Source organism: Scyliorhinus canicula, chromosome 12, assembly GCF_902713615.1.
Source record: "Scyliorhinus canicula chromosome 12, sScyCan1.1, whole genome shotgun sequence".
Lineage (NCBI taxonomy): Eukaryota > Metazoa > Chordata > Chondrichthyes > Carcharhiniformes > Scyliorhinidae > Scyliorhinus > Scyliorhinus canicula.
The window spans coordinates 42,001,192-42,024,177 of record NC_052157.1 but is presented as its reverse complement, the minus strand read 5'-3'; the positions used below and the strand labels follow the sequence as shown (position 1 = coordinate 42,024,177).

Here is a 22,986-nt window from a genome sequence, read left to right as displayed (position 1 = left end):
GTGGGATAGCTTGATCTTGGTTTTGGACAATGCTCGGCACAACATCGAGGGCCGAAGGGCCTGTTCTGTGCTGTACTGTTCTATGTTCAAAGCTGAGAGAGATGTTCCCTCTCTAGCCTTCTAATATCCTGCATGGGACTTACGGGGTACATAAGAACATAAGAACATAAGAACTAGGAGCAGGAGTAGGCCATCTGGCCCCTCGAGCCTGCTCCGCCATTCAATGAGATCATGGCTGATCTTTTGTGGACTCAGCTCCACTTTCCGGCCCGAACACCATAACCCTTAATCCCTTTATTCTTCAAAAAACTATCTATCTTTACCTTAAAAACATGTAATGAAGGAGCCTCAACTGCTTCACTGGGCAAGGAATTCCATAGATTCACAACCCTTTGGGTGAAGAAGTTCCTCCTAAACTCAGTTCTAAATCTACTTCCCCTTATTTTGAGGCTATGCCCCCTAGTTCTGCTGTCACCCGCCAGTGGAAACAACCTGCCCGCATCTATCCTATCTAGGTAGGAATGATTATCTTCCTTGTGGTTCTCGCGGAATACGAGCTCCCCCACTGAGGGGTGGGGGAGCTCAATTTAGCATTGTACAAAAGGTCGGCCAATAAGACACCAACCACAAAGAAACCCTTTAGAGATCTACCAGGAAATATATATACCGTATTGTAAATAAACCAAAGTTCTTCATTTTACTTGCTGTGGACTCCCCATGTCCTTATTAAATAAACTAACTGCTTCTAGCAGAGCTGTGAGATCTTCCTTTTCATTCTCTACATATCTCCAACTGCCCTGGCTTTCAGTTACAACTAGGAACAAAGGAAAGTGGCCTCCTGTTGCTAAGCTACCACTATTTATGCTTCACACTGCAGCCCACTTGAAGCGCAAGAGAAACACAAAGAACAAAGAACACAGAAAAGTACAGCACAGGAACAGGCCCTTCAGTCCTCCAAGCCTGTGCCGACCATGCTGCCCGTCTAAACTAAAATCTTCTGCACTTCTGGGGTCCGTATCCCTCTATTCCCATCTTGTCCGTATCCCTCACAGTTGGAACTTAACCAACCCCCACACATATAAACACCTTTGTTTGTCCAGCATGAATGTAACTTTCGGCTTTACCCTTCAAAGCACATAAACATTAAATTAAACCCACTTAAAACTATTCCTTATTTCTGATGTTTACCAATGCAAATAAAAAACCCTTAAAATACCTTTTCCTAACTATATATATATGTATAACGTACTCACGAAGACACACAGACACATGCACACACACAGAAAATAATTAGGTCAAGTTACGCAGCATATTTCATCTAAATATAGCTCGATTGTATCAACATTGAACAATGTTGAACTTCTTGCCAGACCTTACACTAGCTCTGTTAAAAATAGATTATGCAAATGTCAACCTGTTCTTTATTAAATAACTAGTGAATCATAGAATTTACAATGCAGAAGGAGGCCATTCAGCCCATCGAGTCTGCACCGGCTCTTGGAAAGAACATTACCCACACCTCTACCCCATCCCCATAACCCAGTAACCCCATCCAACACTAAGGGCAATTTTGAACACTAAGGGCAATTTAGCATGGCCAATCCACTTAACTTGCACATCTTTGGACTGTGGGAGAAAACCGGAGCCCCCAGCGGAAACCAGCGCACACACGGGGAGAACGTGCAGACTCCACACAGACAGTGAGCCAAGCCGTGAATCGAACCTAGGACCGTGGAGCTGTGAAGCAATTGTGCTACCCACTATGCTACCGTGCTGCCCAATCGTTCCTAAGATTGTCCATGCTAGAATATGTTATATTAAAAGAGAATTTTAAGAGTATATAATTTTTAGCATATAATTTTTACCTTGTTTATTTTTGTCAATGCAATTATGTCTAGTTCCACATTGGAATGGGTAATTAATTGTATTAAATAATGGTAATGTTAATTAGTCATTGTCCATAAAGGACCATAGAAAAACAATTGCTTTTATATAGTTTGAGGGGCACCACTCCCCAAAATGTGGGGTAATGTGGGGAGGCAGGCTTCCATGGGCTACCACAGCAGGTACAGGGATCGAGCCCATACTGTTCTTATCATTTTGCATCACAGCTTTAGCTATCTGATCCCCCTCCCCCCCCCCTCATTAAGTAATAAAGAATGAGGGGTAAGTAATTTGAGCGCGATTTAGCAAACAAAAAGAGTCCTGCTGTTTGGGCTATCAAACGGGACTCTTTTTTCCGGCCTCATGTACCTTCATTTCCTGCACTGGGAAGCTCCACTTGCCAGTGCAGGAATAGATCGGGGCACCATTCGATCTCCTGCTCCCTCAACGTGATCCCCAGATGCGCTCCCAACTTACCTTTTGGGAGGTCCTCAAGCCCCCCTCACCAACCTCATAAGAGCAGAGCACCCCCCAGGCCAGGACCTCGGCGCAGGCAAAATGCCACCTTGAGACCGCCAGCCTGGCAGTGCCCCTGACAACCTTGCAGTGCCACTTGGGCAGCATGGCAGTGCCAGTCTGGTACCTGGGTGTGGGACTGCCTGGTGTCTATGTGACACAGTCAGGGTGCCAGGCTGGCAGTGCCCAGGTGGTTTCAGTAGTGTCAGGGTGCCACCATACCCAGAGGCCAACCACACGGGGGCCTCCGATCACCGTTCCACCTGGTCCCAATTTATGGAGACCAATGCTAAATGGCGCCCGGTTGGGGTCTCCTCGGCGAGGGAATTCGATTCTGGCGCCTAACTGCACACTTTAATATGCAGATGGAATCCAGATCCTGTTAGATATCGTGAAGCGTAGCGAGCCGGGTAAATCTCACGAGAGGCCTCTCACGAGATTTACTGGCCGTATTGTGTCCCGGGTCAAGCGCAGCACTGCCATTAGATTTCGCCCAATATTTCAGGCGGGGTGCCAAAATCTTGAAAGAGCACTGACCAACTATGGTAAGAATTCCACGAACCTCCAAAGTGTATAATGTCCCCTGAGCCAGCAGGAGGTACCGGCTGAATCGGCAAGGAGCTGATATGTCACTAATCGGCTAAATTGAGCTTGCAATTTTTGGGAGCTATGAGATTAACATAGCAACGGCCACTCTTAATCAGGAATAATCAAATTATCAAGATGTGTTTGTTTGATGTGATTATCCAGTTTGAAATATTTCACGATCCTCATCGAGGTTTCCAAATATTTTTTTAAAACAAACCTCACAATATATAAAGTTTTAAATTGTAATTATTAATATATACCTGACCCATTTTCCCCTCCACAACCTCTTCCCTTCTCCATTCAAAATGTTGACTCATACTCCATTGCTCTGGTGGCCTCTGCCTCCTTGCTCAAGCATCCATTCTTCCTGTGGTTTTAAATGTCGAGCACTGAAAGGCTGCTGGCCAAGAAAGATATCCTTGCTAAACTTCACCTAATATGCATCTTCCACAGTGAGTCACTGGATGGATAAAAGTCACTAGAACCCCATCAATCAGAGAAAGCTGGTTAAATTCCACATGTGCAATTGAATACTCCAATTGCTTGGATGGGTGCAGCTGTAATTACACTCCAGAAGCTCAAAATCATCCAGCACGAAACAGCCTCCTTGATCAGCAGTCCACCCAACATCTTGACCATCCACTCCATCTACCACTGGTGAGCGGTGGTGAAAATGGGCGGGATTTTCTGTTATTTGCACAGAGTGCAGGCTGAGGCGAGAGAGCCTGTGGGCAGCTCGCGCACCGTGCAGCCAGTTTTTCTCACCTCATTTTGCAGTACTCTGGGCAGAGGGTATCAACCGAGACCTAATAGGGTGCCATGATTCCCCACTCTCCCCCACTCCCATGGATATGGGGAACCCCCACCCCCGCACCAACGAAGTTCCCCAGAGGGGCAGCCTGGAGGTCCACGGGTGCCAAGGGGCAGTGTCAGTTTAATGCCTGGGCATGTGCCCCCCCCCCCCCCCCCCCCCCAAGCGGCTGGACTTACCTGTGTGCCACCAGTGGGTTCCCTTTGTCTGGTTCATGTTTCGCAAAATACAGTTGTGAACCTCGCTGACATGACATCAAGCTGGCGAAGGGGGTGGGAGGGATATACAGTGGAGAAGTCCTACAGTTGTATGTCAATTTATTAAAATGAGGTTCCTGACCTTGCTGGGCGAGAACCTCATTATGTCACTGGTGAGAGGTGGAGAAACTCAGAAACGGAGATCTCCCCGGTGACATTTTCATTTTTTGCGCCTTGCAATAATATACGCCCACATTGCCGTTTACATTTGTGGTGAACATGGGCGCAACCCCACGGTCAATGTGTCCTACAGCAGCTGGTGAAGGCTACTTCAACAATGCCTCCCAATCCACAACCTCCAATAGCTAAAAGGGAAAGGGCAACAGTTATTTGGCAAAACCATTACTTCCAGTTTTATTTCTCCAAGTCACACACCATCCCAGCTGGGACATATCATCAGCTTTCCTGAACTGCTGCTGGATCAATATCCTGAAACTACTGAGCTAACAGCATTGTGGGCGTACCTACACCAGGTGGGCTTCAGTGGTTCAAGAGAAGGGACACAGCCACCTTTGTAAGGGCAACCTGGGATGGGCAATACATGTCCTCTCCAGAGACAAAGATGAATAGCGCAAAGAAAAAGAACTACTGTATTCACTTTGTAGTTCAGATTGCTAAATCACCTCTTACCAGTGATAGTAGATGGAATCTTTCTCAGCAGTACAACTTAGTTCTCAACTTTATCCCAGCACTAAAGTCAATTCTTAATGCAGACAGTTTACAATTAATGAGGTACTAACCTTAGGTGCAGATTCATTCTCTAGAGGCTGGTTAGAAATTTGAAGAACAGCCCACATGGGAAGGACAAGGTAAGGAACAATGAGGAGGCTGACAGGACCAAGTTTGGTGCCGTATTTCCCTAGTGAATGTACAAAAGGAAAGAAGATTCAGAACTAAGACTTGTAATCTACAAATCATCAATAAAAAAGGTAAGAGAATTGGTTCAGGTTCTCGCTGTTCAACCCCTTCCTCAAATTAGCTTTAGATCACAGAACTTTAAATTGGCATTTTTTTAATGAAAAATATTTTTCTATTCTTTAAGAACCTGATGTTGAAACCTAATAAACTGGGTGAAGAGATAAAAAGAAAGAGAAAGAGAGAGCAAGATAGAAAGGTAAAGAGTGAATGAGTGAGAGAGAGCGAGATTAGCACATCCACACGCATGGTAATGTAACCCTACTAATGACAATAAAGATTATTATTATGTACATAATGCAGGATATCTCCAGAGCGCATGTCTGCAAGATGAGATGCAAAGAGAGACAAGAGACACAGTAAAGCACACGGAGACAGAATATGTTTGTTCTTACCCACAAGGTTTCCAGATAAGAATACCATAGTACTCATCAGGATCGATCCAACCCAGTATAAGCCAATGGTCCTGTAACTCTGCCTGAAAAATATAAAGCATGGCTCTCACATGCAGTACCACCAACAGTCAAACATTGCACAAATTAAAACATTTGAAAGCTATTCCTCACTCTGGCTAAATCATTTTACTGAACTGAAAGTCTCTTCCGGAAGCATCTATAAACATGTTAATGGAATGCACAACGCATTTCCAATTGAAGAAATGTGCTACTTTTTAAAAATAGGACATGTACCATGTGCTTTTGGAAAAATTCCCAACAACGGACATTTTAACAGAATATGCTTCCTTCAATTTCCATTACTGCGCCACCCACACCAAGCCCCAACTTCTCAGGGAGATAATTTCTTCTCTCCTGAAAGTGCTAACTCATTTTGGAGTATGGCTCCCACAGTACCGCACTCCATAAGACCAGAAGGTGTAGGAGCAAAAGTAGGCCATTCGGCCCTGAGATGATGCTCTGCCATTCAATGCGATCATGACTGATCTGATATGATAATCCTCAACTCCACCTTTCTGCCTTATCGTCAAAACCCTTGATTCCCTTACTGATTAAAAATCTGTCGATCTCAGCCTCGAACATAAATAATGACCCAGCCTCTGGAGCTCTCTGTGGTAAAGAGTTCCTCAGATTCACTACCCTCTGAGAGAAGAAATTCCTCCTCAACCTGCCCTTATACAGGCAACATCTCACTCTGAGAGTATGCCCTCTGGTCCTACACTGACCCAGAAAGGGAAACAACCTCTCAGCATCTACCCTGTCAAGTGTCCAACCTTTTTCATGAGCTTCAACAGAAGGTGTCGGGGTGCTATTCAAACACAGACATTTTAACAACTGCTCTCAGCCCCGACAGCATGGTATGGGTACCAGCCAAACAAACTTCCAAGAAGCTCAAGAGCAATCAGCACTGGATTCATTATTGCTCTTTGTTGCCTAAGAGACCAATTGTATCGCCCTTGCCAGCATTCCATCTCACTCGGTACAGAGAAAATTAAATGGCTGGCCTTCGAACGTCTGCATTGCTCAGTGCCTAATCAAGCTGCACATTTATCACTGCTATATGAGCTGGATTACAGAGATATCTGAGAACAAGGTGAAACGTAGATGTGGTCAGCTAGGGTCAAATCGCTCAACTCACCATCCAGACTCGCGCTTAAAGAATAACCCCTTCGGTGATGTACCAAAAAGCTGCAAGTCCTGTGAACTGTATCCCAGAGTGAATCAATGACTCTTGGACATATAGGTGCAAGAAGAAGAAAATTGGAAGAACAATACAAGCAAACCTTTGTTTCCAAATGGACTATGCAGTGAAGTAAATTTAATCTGAATTACTGGCAAAATATTTACGATTTGGAGATGCCGGCATAGGACTGGAGTGGGAACATTGAGAAGTCTTACGACACCAGGTTAAAGTCCAATAGGTTTACTTGGAATCACTAGCTTTTGGAGCATAGCTCCTTCATCAGGTGAGTGGTCAAAATATTTACGGCGCGAAAGGAGGCTATTTGGCCCATCGTGTCTGCACGGACTCTCCAAACGATCATCATGACTTTGTGTCATTCCCCTGCCTTTTCCCCATACCCATAGATCATAGAATAGACTTCAAAGTGCAGAAGGAAGCCATTCAGCCCATTGAGTCTGCACTGGCCCTTGGGAAGAGCATCCTACTTAAACCCATACCTCCACCCTATCCCTGTAACCCAGTAACCTCACCTAAAATTTTTGGACACTACGGGCAATTTAGCACAGCCAATCCACCTAACCTGCACATCTTTGGACTGTGGGAGGAAAGCCACGCATGCACGGGGAGAACGTGCAAACTCCATACAGACGGTGACCCTAGCCGGGAATCGAACCTGGGACCCTGGAGCTATGAAGCAACGGTGCTAACCACTGTGCTACCGTTCCGCCTCCATACCCCTGCACATTGTTGCTATTCAAGTAATCATCCAATGCCCTCTTGAGTGCCTCGCTTGAAGCTGCCTCTACCACATTTCCAGGCAGTGCACGATGGTGAGCAAAATGGCACTCAGTTGTTCTTTTACAATGAAAGCCTTTCCAAACTCATTCATAAAGAAAGGAGCTTGTTCAAAATCCACATGATCAAAATTAAAATGTTTTGTTTTTGAAAGTGTATTTTCCTACATTTGGAGAACAAGGATCTTTGATTGAGTACTTTCAACTCTCGCTCAATTAATTTATAGTCTCTCTGAGTAATCTGCAGGTTGTTAATGGGGTTCCTCCGTGATGAACACAATGTTGAACATCATATCAAATCAGGTAAAACGGCCAACAAGGTCTGTTTTATATTCCATGCTGCATCACTAAAGGATATGCAGAGAGTTTTGAGCAAAAACCTATCACTGAACCATGAGATGGGCATTAATTATTAGAAACCTGAGTGATAATGATACCTTTTGAAGCTTGGTTCTCATTATCTCAGGGCCTGCCATTTTATCAGACGGGACAAAGGTTTGGATTTAGATACAAGGAGAACATTTCAATAAGATAAGCCTTTAAAAAAATGTTAGTTTACTTTCAATGCCCACCCGCCCATCCGCCGCCATCTTAAGCATTCACTTCCTCCACCATCTACACACTGTGGCAGCATCAGCGTGTACCATCTCCAAGATGAATGCAACATCTCACCAACAGCACCTTCGAAACCTGCAACCTCCACCACCTAGAAGGACAAGGGCGGTAGAAGCATGGGAACACCACCACCTGCAAGTTCCCCTCCAATCTACACACCATCCTGTCTTGGAAATATATCACCGTCCCTTCACTGTCGCTGGGTCAAATTCCTGGAGCTCCTTCTCTAACAGCCCTGTGGGTGTTTCTACACCAAATGGGCTGCAGCTCTTGGCAGCTCACCATCACTTTCTCAAGGACAATTAGGGATGGGCAACAAATGCGATGCCCACATTCCGTGAAAAATTAATTTTAAAAATGGAAAGATGCCTTAAGGAAAATGAACATAGCTTTCATCTTTTCATATCAGGCCCATACTCAGCTCAGTTGACTGGACAGCTGGTTTGTGATGCAGAGCAAGGCCAACAGCGCAGGTTCAATTATAGTACCGGCTGAGGTCCGCCTTCTCAACTTTGCTCCTCGCCTGAGGTGTGGTGACCCTCAGATTAAATCACCACCAGTCAGGTCAGCTCTTCCCCTTCAAAGAGGAAAGCAGCCTATGGTCATCTGGGACTATGGCCACTTTACTTATAATTACTCAAGAAATTAGCAAAATGATGTGATAATTGGCCTAAATTAGCTGACTGGAGAGAATAAGAGTACGTGGAGTATGGGAAGCTGGTGGTGGAGAACGTCCATCTTCGAATTAATCCTCAGGCTGTTGGTTTCTTTGGCAAGGCTGCCATTTATTGCGCATTCCTAATACTTTTGGAACAGGCATAACATGTATATTAGCGAGACTCTCATATAGCAAGAGTTTAACTCGCTGAAATCCCATTCACGCTTAGAGTTAACATCGAACCCTATTATTATATCCTAGTTTGAAATCATGCCAAGTAGCCATTAGGAATTGTAAGTTTTGCTTCACATGCAATGCAATTCAGATGGACATTGACAATCACATTCTCTTTAAAGCAGAAACTGCCTATATAACCTACTCCCATGCGATAGCTGCGACCATCAGGAGATACATCAAATAATGTGCTGAACCATCCCAGTAGCAAATCATATGGCCATGGCCTGTGCTCAGGTAAGGTTCACCCTGTACAATAAAAAGAGAAGGGCAACCATTGTATTTACAGAGGTCAAACAACAGTTAGCATCAAAGCATCTGACTTTATTACTTGGTTAAAAACTTTTCTTCACACTTAATACTGACCATAAATTCAAGAAAAGCTCATAACTTTAATGTTTATCAATGCTTCAAAAATGTAAATCATTGAACTTTGTGATTGCAAAATGTTTGAAAGCCACACTGAGAATTCCCTTATATTTATTTATTCCTATGAAATGAAGACTGCCAGCCTTAGGGCAGCACGGTATCACAAGTGGATAGCACTGTGGCTTCACAGTGCCAGGGTCCCAGGTTCGAGTTCCTGCTGGGTCACTGTCTGTGTGGAGTCTGCACGTTCTCCCCGTGTCTGTGTGGGTTTCCCCCGGGGGCTTTGGTTTCCTCTCACAGTCCAAAGACGTGCGGGTTAGGTGGATTGGCCACGCTAAATTGCCCTTAGTGACCAAAAAGGTTAGGTGGGGTTATTGGGTTATGGGGTTTGGGTGGATGTGAGGGCTTAAGTGGGTCAGTGCAGACTCAATGGGCCGAATGCCCTCCTTCTGCACTGTATGTTCTATGTTAACCAAGGTGCTAATAAATCTGATTACAAGGGAACCAAGCATGGTAGTAACTGATCTACACCAGGGTGACCAAGGTTCCAGGATATTCTGGGACTGTCCCATAACTTGGCCTTTCGTCCTGCATCCCGGGAACACTTTGTCCCAGATTTCTTCTGACCCTTCAGGCTTTTTGGCCTCCATTTTGCCAGATTTGTGGCTTGGGGCCTGTCCATTGGGTGTCCCGGGTGGGGCATGGGTCCCAACTTGAAATACCAGACTTGAGGTAGGTCTCACAGCTGCCTTGATACTGTCAAACACGAGTCAGTCAACGGCTGATCCACCTCACCCAACCCCTCCTGCTCTCAATTCTCTTGTTCTGAAACCTCCAACACCCCCTCCCCCTCTCGTGGTGTTGCCAGCATTCCCCAAGGCAAAGTGTCCCTTCGTACCCCTTATTTTATTCGTCCACATTTGGTCACCCTGGTCTACATGGCTTTTACCGAAGTCATTGATTGTATTTTTAAAAAAATATTTTTATTCTCCTCCTTCTTATCATTGATTGTATTGACGCCATTCATTGATATTCCAGTGAACCAGATAAACAGTTAGTTATTTCACCCTTCACCCCTTTGTTTACATACAGTAGCACAAAGGTGCAATCTAGACAGGTCATCGAGTTTAAGTTTAGGAACATGCCTGATTTGTGACGTAATCCATATGTCTACTTTTACTCCATATCTTTTAATACCGCTGGACATCCAAAATCTATCAACCTTTGTTTTAAAATAATTGACCTACCTTTACATTGCGCTAGTGGAAAAGAGTTCTAAATTCTATCACCTTTGTGTGTAGAAGTGTTTTCTGTGGTTGGATTTATTGCAACCCACCAGAGCAAGCCTGATGGCAGATGGGGGGCGGGAGCGGGGAATCAGGCAGGAATACCTCGGTGGAGACCCGATGGGCCGAATGGCCTAATTCTGCGCTGTGGGGATTCCATGATTCTATGACACCTCTCTCGGATTCCCAACGTTGACAAGACTGCACCAATCCCTCTGGCTGTGGGTGGGAAGGCAATTAATCTCATTAATGTGCCCCTTAAAGCCAATTACCCCTGAACACACTAAAACTTAGTGGTAACTCAGTGAGGCTTGCACAGTTTTCCCAAAAGCCACCCAGCAAACACTTCCGGATGTGCCTGAGGCCTCATAAGGGGGAGATCAGAGGTGGCTCATCCATAGATTCATAGAATTCACAGTGCAGAAGGAAGCCATTCAGCCCATCGAGTCTGCACCGGCCCTTGGAAAGAGCACCCTATTTAAGCTTAAACCCATTCCTCCACTGTATCCCCGTAACCCAGTAACCCCACCTATCCTTTGGATACTAAGGGACAATTTAACATGGTCAATCCACCTAACCTGCACATCTTTGGACTGTGGGAGGAAACCAGAGCACCCGGAGGAAACCCACGCAGACACGAGGAGAAAGTGCAAACTCCATGCAGACAGTCACCGGAGGCCGGAATTGAACCCGTGTCCCTAGAGCTGTGAGGCATGGAACTCAGTACCCAACTGACCAGCCTGGCATTAATTTGTTCCTTAATTTATAAATCTCGTTGAAAACAGCAATCAAAGGTCAATTCATTACTTTCATTTGCTGTACACCATTGCCTCTTAAAAAAGAAAAGTTACTTCAGCTATTTTCTCATTTCAGAGTTGAACTGCGCTCCAATTTTACATTGTAGAATTCAATTGCAAATGACACCCAATTTCCCTTCCTACTGTTCGAATGAAACCAGAGGAGTATCGCTGAGATTGATCTCTCCATCAACTGTTTCATGAGTACCTAACCCAGTTCAGCTTCAGGAAGACACCTCCTGACTGCAGGTTTTATTTTCTGAAGAAGGGTTCATGAACATGGACACGGTGAACTATTATTTACCAGAGTTTATTCAAACTGAAGAGGCTGAGTAACATGACACAAGTATGCTTCCATTCAAAGTAACTGTAAATGTTTTAGAGAGCAGAAGGAGGCCATTTGACCCACTTTATCCATGTTGGATCCCTGCTGCAGGAATCCTACCAAAGTCACGCTATCTGGCCTTTTGTTCCTCTGCTTCAAAAGTTATCAAATACCAATATTCATTATATAGAAATGCTTCCTAAACAGCTGAAGCGAGGGTTCACTAAGGTCATTGTGAAGGGGGCGGCTTTCCCTATAAACGCTGGGGTCAAGCTATCCGTAACGTGACTGAACATGTTAAACGGATCAAGATCTTATTTTTTTTTAAACAGGGTTGGTTTAGCACAGTGGGCTAAACTTGCAATGCAGAACAAGTCCAGCAGCGCGGATTCAATTCCCGTACCAGCCTCCCCGAACAGGCGCCGGAATGTGGTGACGAGGGACTTTTCACAGTAACTTCATTGAAGCTTACTTGTGACAATAAGCTATTATTATTATATCTTTAGCAGAGAAATTGGAGACACAGAGATTGAAAAAGGCTCGGAGATAGCAAATGGGTGGCAGTGGCAGAGGTGGGGGAGGGGTGGAGTGGGTGGGGGTCCATGAGCATAAAAATGGTGAGGAAGAGATGGAAAGGAGGATAGAGAAGGGGAAGGACGGTGAACATTTTAAGTTCACAAATTCATTCTCTTATAGTTAGATCACTTCATGGCCTTGTAATTCCTCTAACCGCACCATCCAAAAACCTCCTTTCCTCTGATTAGTGTATCTCTGTCACCCAGCACTGAAGGCCTCCAGCAATCAAGACCCCACTCTGTAGAATCCCTAAACCCCCGCAATCTCCTTTGGGCAAAAGCCGATCTCTCTGACAGAGTTTGAAAAATAAGGAAAGGTTTCCTCCCTTCATTATCTCTGGCAAAATATCTTTACGCACGGGTTTATGATTTCACTAAAAATAGCACAAAGAAAATCTCTGCCCAAGGTTACTCAAAGAATAAAGTAAACACAAGTTACCTCTGTCGAGATTCAGTGAAGAAAACACTTTCTGGAGGTCATCATTACCTGAAAGTCTGTCAGTCGGTGCCTCTCAGCATTGGAAAACAGCTTGTTTCTACAACTTAAGATGATTCTACTCAACTGACACATTGAATGCAGTTTAAGTAGGGAGAGCTGGGAGAATTATACATGACACTGGGACACAATTACATCTTTAATAAGTAATTTTGCTTTAGGATTGCTGAAAAAAAAGAGAAAAGCTATCAAGGTTTTTTTGTCTTGCACTGCTCAGTACAGATGCAAATGTCAAAGGGAACAATTAATACTGTGCAAGAAAAGGGGTGCTGAGTGGTTGGCAAGTGGACTTTGACTGGTCGAGGCATTGCCATGGAGAATGCACCAGAGTAGGTATCCCCCAGAGTCCACCTGTCAACCAAGCTTTTTTCATGCATTATATATTGTTTTCCCCTTTGAATTTTCAAATTTGTGTATCTATCCAGATGAGTGCAAGATGAAATGCTTCGACAGGATTTTGTTTTCAGCAATATTCAAGTTCTGTGTTACTAAGCGACCCATTTTGCTTTTTTAAACTTCGTCTCCACTATACTATCATAAGCCACCACTCCCAAAGTAGTGCTCCCACAGGACAGGGATCCTTTTTTAACTCAACCTACTCGTGAAGAATTGTGCTGCAGACAAAATTGATTTCCCCAATGTCTACGGGTCATTTTGACTTCAGGAAATATCGTTGTCATTTTTGTTTTCAGGTAGGTTGAGCAGGTTGGGCCTGTACCCATTGGAGCTTAGAAAAAACTGAGAGGTGTTCGTTTTGAAACATACAAAATCCTGAGGAGACTTAGGCTGGATGTTGAGAAAACATTTCCTCTTGTAGGAGAGTCAAGAACTCGGGAATACAATTTAAAATGTATGACTGAGATAAAGAGGAGCATTTCTATTAGAGGATTGTTAGTTTATGGATACTTCTCCCCCAAACAGCAGTAATGACTTGGCCATTAATTATAGTCAAGGATGAGTTCGGTAGATTTTTGATCGACAAGTGGGTTGACAGTAAGGTGGAACAGACTGAAAAATAAAGTTGAGGTCACAATCAGATCTTATCGAATGGCTTGAGAGGAAAATTGACTTACTCCTGCTCCTAACTCTTGTGATTTTGTGTTCTTGTATGTTCACCAGAGATGTCTAAATGTGTACTTCATAGTATCGCCCAAGTCAAAATTCATCCTAAAACCTTTCACAGCGGATTCACACCGTTTTTGCTTACCTCTTTCAAGTAATGGGTCATGAATCCATCAATGAGTCCATCTTGTTCAAGTCCTATAATAAGGTCCACCACACTGGTAAATGCAAACACTGCATAAACTACCATGAAGAAAATGGTGCACAATTATCATGGGATCCATTTCAGGCTTTTCTCAAAGTATTAAATTAGGCAAATCAATTGGATTTGCACATGATTATTTTCACCGTAATTCATCAATACTCACTGTAGAATAAAGGATCCTTTGGTGGTTTCTTTTTTACCAGAAAAAATGCAATTATTGCAACCGAAATCAAGACCAACAATGAAACAATCAGGATTGTCCAGGGGCTGCCAAAGTAAAAATAAATGTCAGCCAGTTTTTTTAAAAAGCCTAATTTTATTTGATGTTTTGTTAAAGCGTTTGACCTCTAGTACTGAAATAAAATGCAATAATATCATTCAACAACAACTCACATTTATATTGTGCCTTTAATATTGCAAAATATCCCACGAGCGTTATACAATTTTACATCAAGTCACGTAAACAGAAATGAGGACAAAGTGTGATCAAGGAAGCAGGGTTCAAGGAGCAAGTTAAATTGCACAGTCCCCCCTGAAAGCCATCCAGCAAACATTTCTAGACGTGCCTGAGGCCTCGTAACGGAGAATTGAGAGGGGGCCCTCATTCATGGGAACTCAATGCCGAATTGAGGGAGAAGGCTTTAGGTAGGGAGTCCCAGAGTTCCAGGCCTAGACAACTGAAAGCATGGCTGCCAATGGTGGTTATGGTAAATTCAGGGAGTTAAATTATGGTATTACGTAGAACTTAATAGAATTTACACCACAGACAGGCCAGTGGGACCCAGTGAACCATACCGGTGCTTCAGCTCCACAAGACTCCCCCCACCCCTCTTTATCTACCCCTGTCAGCGCAACTGTTTATTCCAATCTCCCTCATGTGTTTAACCAGCTTCCCTTAAATGTTTCTCTGCGATTTTCCCCAACCATTCTTGTGATAGCGAGTACCGCATTCTGACGTCTGATCAAAAATGACATGGGACTGCATCCTGGGGGACTGTACTCCATGAGGCACAGCCTTCAGAAAATACCAGGACAGGCAGCCGAAGGGGAAAATATGATGGGCTGGATTCTCCGGTCTCTGACCCCAAAATCGCATTTGGCGATCGACCGGAGAATCCACGTTAGCGCCCAAATCGGGGGCGACGCCGCTTTTGCGATGCTCCACCCACCAAAATGACATAATATAGGAGCATGCCGCACGCCGTATAAACAGCCTCGGGACATTGCCTGAGGCCCTCCCCCCCGATGCACCGCCCCCGAAGGGCCGAGTTCCCGACGGTGTGGTTCTCTCATGCTATATTTTGTCGGGAACTCGATGTGGCAGCTGCGGACTGAGTTGAGCGGCGTCACAGCCGGGAGAGAGCCGATCCATGGGCAGGGGGGCTTTGGCACAGGCTGGGGCACTGGTGGGGGGGTGATCCGGGGGTGGCGAGCCTGGCCAAAGGGGGGAACTATTTGGTAGGCCGGGTCCACGTGCGGCCGGTGCCATGTTGCACGCCACGGCTGCTGCAGGCCTCATCTGTGCGCATGCGCAGCCATGGTCCCAGCAATTCTCCAGCCGTATTGGCAGCTAGAGCTGGGTGCTCTACGCTGTGTGCCTGCTAGCCCTCACCAGACGGGATATCGGTGGCTGTTTTGTGCCATTTGTCTAGTCGTTAAAGGCCACCGTTCCCATGCCGGCGTCGCCACTTTGTCTCAGAATCGGAGAATCCAGCCCGTGATATATAAATCCAGTTATTGGAGGATTTGGTGGAGAGTTGAATTCTTATAGACTCAAGCCTTAAATGTAGTCCAGCAGTGTTGGGAAATGGAAACAAGTTTGCATCATTTGATTACACAGGCCCTTCATTTGGAAATCAGGCTTTAATTCTGTTCACAGTTCACAAACTTCAGTGCAAGACTGAGCAAGTGCTTCATTACTTTCATTACTGGAGGTGTTTTCTTTTGCATAAGAAACTAAAGCAAGGCCCAACTGCCCTCTTAGGTGTATGTAAAAGATCCCACAGCACATACAGTGGTTAGCACTGTTGCTTCACAGCGCCAAGGTCTTCTCGCTGGAACAAAGAAGGCTGAGGGGCGACCTGATAGAGGTCTACAAAATTATGAGGGGCATAGACAAAGTGGATAGTCAGAGACTTTTTCCCGGGCAGAGGGGTCAATTACTAGGGGGCAGAGGTTTAAGGTGCGAGGGGCAAGGTTTAGAGGAGATGTGCGAGGCAAGTTTTTTTTACACAGATGGTAGTGGGTACCTGGAACTCGCTGCCGGAGGAGGTGGTGGAAGCAGGGACGATAGTGACGTTTAAGGGGCATCTGGACAAATACATGAATAGGATGGGAATAGAGGGAAACGGACCCTGGAAGTGTATAAGATTTTACTTTAGACGGGCAGCATGGTCACCGCAGGCCTGGAGGGCCGAAGGGCCTGTTCTTGTGCTGTACTATTCTTTGTTCTTTGTTCTTTGCCCTGGGTTTAATTCCCGGTTTGGGCCACTGTCTGTATAGAGTTTGCACGTTCTCCCCGTGTCTGCGGGGTTTCCTCCAGGTGCTCCAGTTTCCTCCCACAGATACTGAAAGACGTGCTTGTTAGGTGAATTGGACATTCTAAATTCTTCCTCAGTGTACTCGAACAGGCATTGCAGTGTGACGAACAGGGGATTTTCACAGTAACTTCATTGCAGTGTTAATGTAAGCCTACTTATGGCACTAATACAAATTATTATTATTATAACCTGTTGGAAAAGAACCTTTAGGAATGAGTGACTGCAGAGAGTCGTGAACACAGCACAGTGCGTCCCGCGAACCCGCCTCCCATCCATTGACTCTGTCTAAACCTGTCTGCCTTGGGAAAGCAGGCAGCATAATCAAAGACCCCTCCCACCCGGCTTATTCACTCTTCCAACTTCTTCCACCAGGCAGGAGATACAAAATTTGAAAACAAGCACTCACAGGTTCAAAAACAGCTTCTGCCCTGCTGTTACCAGACTCATGAGTAGTATGGCACTCCCTATCCTCACTCATTGCCTGTGCCTATGTATTTATATTGTGCATTAATGTATGTCCTATGTTTCTTTTCACGTATGGAATTATCTGTTTGGACTGTACGCACAATAGTACATTTCACTGTACCTCGCTACACGTCACAATCCAATCCAATATGATAGAATTTTACATAATGTTTGAAAATGAAGTAATTTAATCTAAAGCCATGGTGCTAGGTTTGAACAAAGGAAGATATGAGGGGAACATTGGCTGCGGTGGATTGAGAAAATGCACTAAAAGGAATGACGGTACAAAAGCAACTTCTTTGAATAATTATTGCATAGTTTACAGCAATTATACATTCCTTCAAGGCACAAAACCCGCCAAAAAGTCAGTCAGTTGTGGTTAACAAAGGAAGTTAAAGATTGCGTAAGATTAGAAGAAAATGCTTATAAAGTTGTCTGAAATAGTAATAAACCTGAGGATGAGGAGGATTTTAAAATACAGCAAAGCAGGACCAGGAAATTGATACAGAAAGGGAGACAAGAACATGAATGTAAACTAGCAAAAAACATCAAAATAGACTGCAAAAGCTTGATAGGTATGCAAAAAGGGGAATATTTGGCTAAGACAAATGTGACCTATTACAGGCAGAGTCGGGCGAATTTGTAATGGAGAACAGAGAAATGGTAGAGAGGTTAAATGATTACTATGAGTCTGTCTTCACTGAGGGAGATAAAGGAATCTCCGAGAATTAGTGATTCCTGTACCAGCCTCCCCGGACAGGCGCCGGAATGTGGCGACTAGGGGCTTTTCACAGTAACTTCATTGAAGCCTACTCGTGACAATAAGCGATTTTCATTTCATTTCATTTCATCCAAGGAAATAGGGAGAATGAAGAATTGAAAGAAATTAGTATTAGTAAGCAGGTTGTATTGAAAACATTACTGGGAAAAATTAAATGATTGATGTCTCCGGAACCTGATGCTCTACATCCCAAAGTACTGAAATAGTATGCTGTAGAGTTATTGGATGCATTGTGACAGTGGAGGATAGTAGCTTGAGGTTAGCACTGCTGCCTCACAGTGCCAGGGACCCGGGTTCAATACTGACCTCAGGAGACTGCCCGTGTAGAGTTTGCTAGTTCTCCCGCTGTCTGCATGGGTTTCCTCTGGGTACTCCGGTTTCTCCCACTGTCCAAAGATGTGCAGGTTAGGTAGACTGACCATGCTGAATTGCCACTAAGTGCTCGAAGATTAGATGGGGTTGCGGGGATAGGGTGGAGGATTAGGCCTAGGTAGGGTGCTCTTTTGGAGGGTTGGTGCAGACTCGATGGACTGAATGGCCTCCTTCTGCACTGTAGGATTTCTATGATTGGTGATCGTCTTCCAAAATTCTGTAGATTCTGGAATGGCTCCTGCAGATTGGAAGGTAACAAATCCCACTATTTAAGAAGGGAGGAAGAGAGAAAACAGGGGACTACAGACCTCTTAGCCTTACATCAGTCGCAGGGAAAATGTTGGAATCTGTTATAAAGGATGTGATAAATCAACACTCAAATAATGATGACCTCATTGGGCGTAGTCAACATGGATTTATGAATGGAAAATCATGTTTGACGAACTTGTGGGGTTTTTGAGGATGTTGCTAACATAGGGGATATAGGGGATATAGGGGATATAGGGGAGCCGATGGACATAATGTGCTTGGACCTATGGAACGCCTTTGATAAAATCCGCCGCAGGAGGTTAATTAGCAAAATTAAAGCTCGTGGGATAGGAGATAATATACTGGCATGGATTAAGGACATGTTAACAAACAGAAGACAGAGAGTAGGAATAAACAGGTCATTCTCACGTTGGCAGGCTGTAACTGGTGGGGTACCACAAGGATTGGTACTTGAGACACAATGGGTGGAATTCTCCGACCCCCTGCCAGGTCGGAGAATCGGCGCCGCCCCGCGCGAATCGCCCCAACGCCAGGACGCAATTCTCCACAGAGCGGCGTCAATCGGGGTATGTGCCGATTCTCCGACCCCGGCCGGCGCGCCAATTCTCCGGCCCGGATGGGCCGAGCGGCCGTCACAAAAAATCTGAGTCTCACCGGCGCCATTCTAACATCCTCTGAGCCAGCGGAACCTCAGCGTTGAAGGGTCCGTGGGCGGCCTGTGGTGGGGAAGAGGGGTCCAACCCCAGGGGTTGGGGGGGGCCTCCATAGTGGCTTGGCTCGCTATCGAGGCCTACCGATCGGCGGGCCGGCTTCTCTGGCTGGGGGCCTCCTTTCCTCCGTGCCGGCTCCTGTACCCTGCGCCATTTGGCATTGGGGCTATAGAACATAGAACATAGAACACTACAGCGCAGTGCGGGCCCTTCGGCCCTCGATGTTGCGCCGACCTGTGAAACCATCTGAAGCCTATCTGACCTACACTATTCCATTTTCATCCATATGTCTATCCAGTGACCACTTAAATACCCTTAAAGTTGGCGAATCTACTACTATTGCAGGCAGGGCGTTCCACACCCCTACTACTCTCTGAGTAAAGAAACTGCCTCTGACATCTGTCCTATATCTCTCACCCCTCAATTTAAAGCTATGTCCCCTCGTGTTGGTCATCACCATCCGAGGAAAAAGACTCTCACTGTCCACCCTATCTAACCCTCTGACTATCTTATATGTCTCTATTAAGTCACCTCTCAGCCTTCTCCTCTCTAACGAAAACAACCTCAATTCCCTGAGCCTTTCCTCGTAAGACCTTCCCTCCATACCAGGCAACATCCTAGTAAATCTCCTCTGAACCCTTTCCAAAGCTTCCACATCCTTCCTATAATGTGGTGACCAGAACTGCACGCAGTACTCCAGGTGTGGCCGCACCAGAGTTATGTACAGCTGCAGCATGACCTTGTGGTTCCGAAACTCAATCCCCCTGCTTATAAAGGCTAGCACACCATATGCCTTCTTAACAGCCCTATTAACCTGGGTGGCAACTTTCAGGGATTTATGTACCTGGATGCCGAGATCTCTCTGTTCATCTACACTACCAAGAATCTTGCCATTAGCCCAGTACTCTGCATTCCTGTTACTCCTTCCAAAGTGAACCACCTCACACTTTTCCGCATTAAACTCCATCTGCCACCTCTCAGCCCAGTTCTGCAGCTTATCTATGTCCCTCTGTATCCTATAACATCCTTCAGCACTATCCACAACTCCACCGACCTTCGTGTCATCTGCAAATTTACTAACCCATCCTTCTACACCCTCTTCCAGGTCATTTATAAAAATTACAAACAGCAGTGGCCCCAAAACAGATCCTTGCGGTACACCACTAGTAACTGAACTCCAGGATGAACATTTGCCATCAACCACCACCCTCTGTCTTCTTTCAGCTAGCCAATTACTGATCCAAACCGCTAAATCACCTTCAATTCCATACTTCCTTATTTTCTGCAATAGCCTACCGTGGGGAACCTTATCAAACGCCTTACTGAAATCCATATACACCACATCAACAGCTTTACCCTGATCCACCTGTTTGGTCACCTTCTCAAAAAACTCAATAAGGTTTGTGAGACATGACCTACCCTTCACAAAACCGTGTTGAGTATCGCTAATCAACTTGTTCTTTTCAAGATGATTATAAACCCTATCTCTTATAACCTTTTCCAACATTTTACCCACAACCGAAGTAAGGCTCACAGGTCTATAATTACCAGGGTTGTCTCTACTCCCCTTCTTGAACAAGGGGACAACATTTGCTATCCTCCAGTCTTCCGGCACTATTCCTGTCGACAAAGACGACATAAAGATCAAGGACAAAGGCTCAGCAATCTCCTCCCTGGCTTCCCAGAGAATCCTAGGATAAATCCCATCTGGCCCAGGGGACTTGTCTATTTTGACATTTTCTAAAATTGCTAACACCTCCTCCTTTTGAACCTCAATTCCATCTAGCCTGGTCGACTGAACCTGAGTGTTCTCCTCGACAACATTGTCTTTCTCCAGTGTAAACACTGACGAAAAATATCCATTTAATGCTTCCCCTATCTCCTCTGATTCCACACACAACTTTCCACTACTATCCTTGATTGGCCCTAATCTTACTCGAGTCATTCTTTTGTTCCTGATATACCTATAGAAAGCCTTAGGGTTTTCCTTGATCCTATCCGCCAACGACTTTTCGTGTCCTCTCCTCACTCTTCTTAACTCTCCCTTTAGGTCCTTCCTGGCTAACTTGTAACTCTCAAGTGCCCTAACTGAGCCTTCATGTCTCATCCTAACATAAGCCTTCTTCTTCCTCTTGACAAGTGCTTCAACTTCCTTAGTAAACCACGGCTCCCTTGCTCGACAACTTCCTCCCTGCCTGACAGGTACATACTTATCAAGGACACGCAGTAGCTGTTCCTTGAAAAAGCTCCACATTTCGATTGTACCCATCCCCTGCAGTTTCCTTCCCCATCCTATACCTCCTAAATCTTGCCGAATAGCATCATAATTGCCTTTCCCCCAGCTATAATTCTTGCCTTGTGGTATATACCTATCCCTGCCCATTGCTAAAGTAAACATAACCGAGTTGTGATCACTATCACCAAAGTGCTCACCTACATCTAAATCTAACACCTGGCCGGGTTCATTACCCAGTACCAAATCCAATGTGGCCTCGCCCCTTGTTGGCCTGTCTACATACTGTGTCAGAAAACCCTCCTGCACACACTGCACAAAAACTGACCCATCTATAGTACTCGAACTATAGTATTTCCAGTCAATATTTGGAAAGTTAAAGTCCCCCATAACAACTACCCTGTTACTCTCGCTCCTGTCAAGAATCATCTTTGCAATCCTTTCCTCTACATCTCTGGGACTATTCGGAGGTCTATAGACAACTCCCAGCAGGGTGACCTCTCCTCTACTGTTCCTAACCTCGGCCCATACTGCCTCAGTAGACGAGTCCTCAAGCGTCCTTTCTACCGCCGTAATACTTTCCTTGATTAACAATGCCACACCCCCCCCTCTTTTACCATCTTCTCTGTTCTTACAGAAACATCTAAATCCTGGAACCTGCAACAACCATTCCTGTCCCTGCTCTACCCATGTCTCTGAAATCGCCACAACATCGAGATTCCAGGTACCAACCCATGCTGCAAGCTCACCCACCTTATTCCGGATGCTCCTGGCGTTGAAATAGACACACTTCAAACCAGCGTCCTGCTTGCCGGTGCCCTCTTTCGAACTTTTAACCCTATCCCTGACCTCACTACTCTCAACATCCTGTACACTGGGTCTACAATTTAGGTTCCCATCCCCCTGCTGAATTAGTTTAAACCCCCCCGAAGAGCACTAGCAAATCTCCCTCCCAGGATATTGGTACCCCTCTGGTTCAGGTGAAGACCATCCTGTTTGGCGCGAGGATGAAGGCCACTGTGCATGCGCTAGTGGCGCCGGCCCAACTGTGCATGCGCAGACCCCGCGGCGCTGGGTTCACGCCGGGATCGGCAGCTGGAGCAGCGTGGGCAGCTCCAGCGCCATGCTAGCCCCCAGTGGGCCGGAGAATGGGGTCCCGGAACGGGCGCCGATGCTGGTGTAAAACACTCCCGTTTTTACGCCAGCGTCGACACTTAGCCGCCCGATGGGAGAAACCCGCCCAATATTTATCAATGATTTGGATGTGGGGACCAAATGTAATATTTCCAAGTTCGCAGATGATACAAAGCTAGGTGGGAATGTGTGTTGCGAGGAAGATGCAAAGCTGGCTTCAAATGAAAAAATGTGAGTTTATCCACTTCGATAGGAGGAACAGAAGTGCGGAGTATTTCCTAAATGGTAAAAGATCAGAAAGTGTCGATGTACAAAGGGACCTGGGTATCCTTGTCCATAAGTCACTGAAGACTGACATTTAGCTGCAGTAAGCTATTCGGAATGCTCATGGTATGTTGCCCTTTATCACAAGAGGATTGGAGTACAGGATTAGCAAAGTCGTGTTTCAATCGTATA

At 45.4% G+C, this 22,986-nt stretch overlaps 1 protein-coding gene across 4 annotated transcripts in view; it reads right to left on the bottom strand.

The window, feature by feature from the left end:
* The window catches only part of LOC119974214 (transmembrane 6 superfamily member 1-like), a 148,094-nt gene that overhangs the window by 120,815 nt on the left and 4,293 nt on the right, over nucleotides 1–22,986 (bottom strand). For all 4 annotated transcript variants that reach the window (XM_038812961.1, XM_038812960.1, XM_038812964.1 and 1 more), the window contains exons 2-6: nucleotides 14,189–14,292; nucleotides 13,966–14,063; nucleotides 9,056–9,159; nucleotides 5,367–5,449; nucleotides 4,797–4,915 (exon numbers count right to left, since the gene is read on the bottom strand). In XM_038812961.1, coding sequence (XP_038668889.1) covers nucleotides 4,797–4,915; nucleotides 5,367–5,449; nucleotides 9,056–9,159; nucleotides 13,966–14,063; nucleotides 14,189–14,292 — 508 coding nt within the window. The remainder of the gene's footprint in view (nucleotides 1–4,796; nucleotides 4,916–5,366; nucleotides 5,450–9,055; nucleotides 9,160–13,965; nucleotides 14,064–14,188; nucleotides 14,293–22,986) is intronic.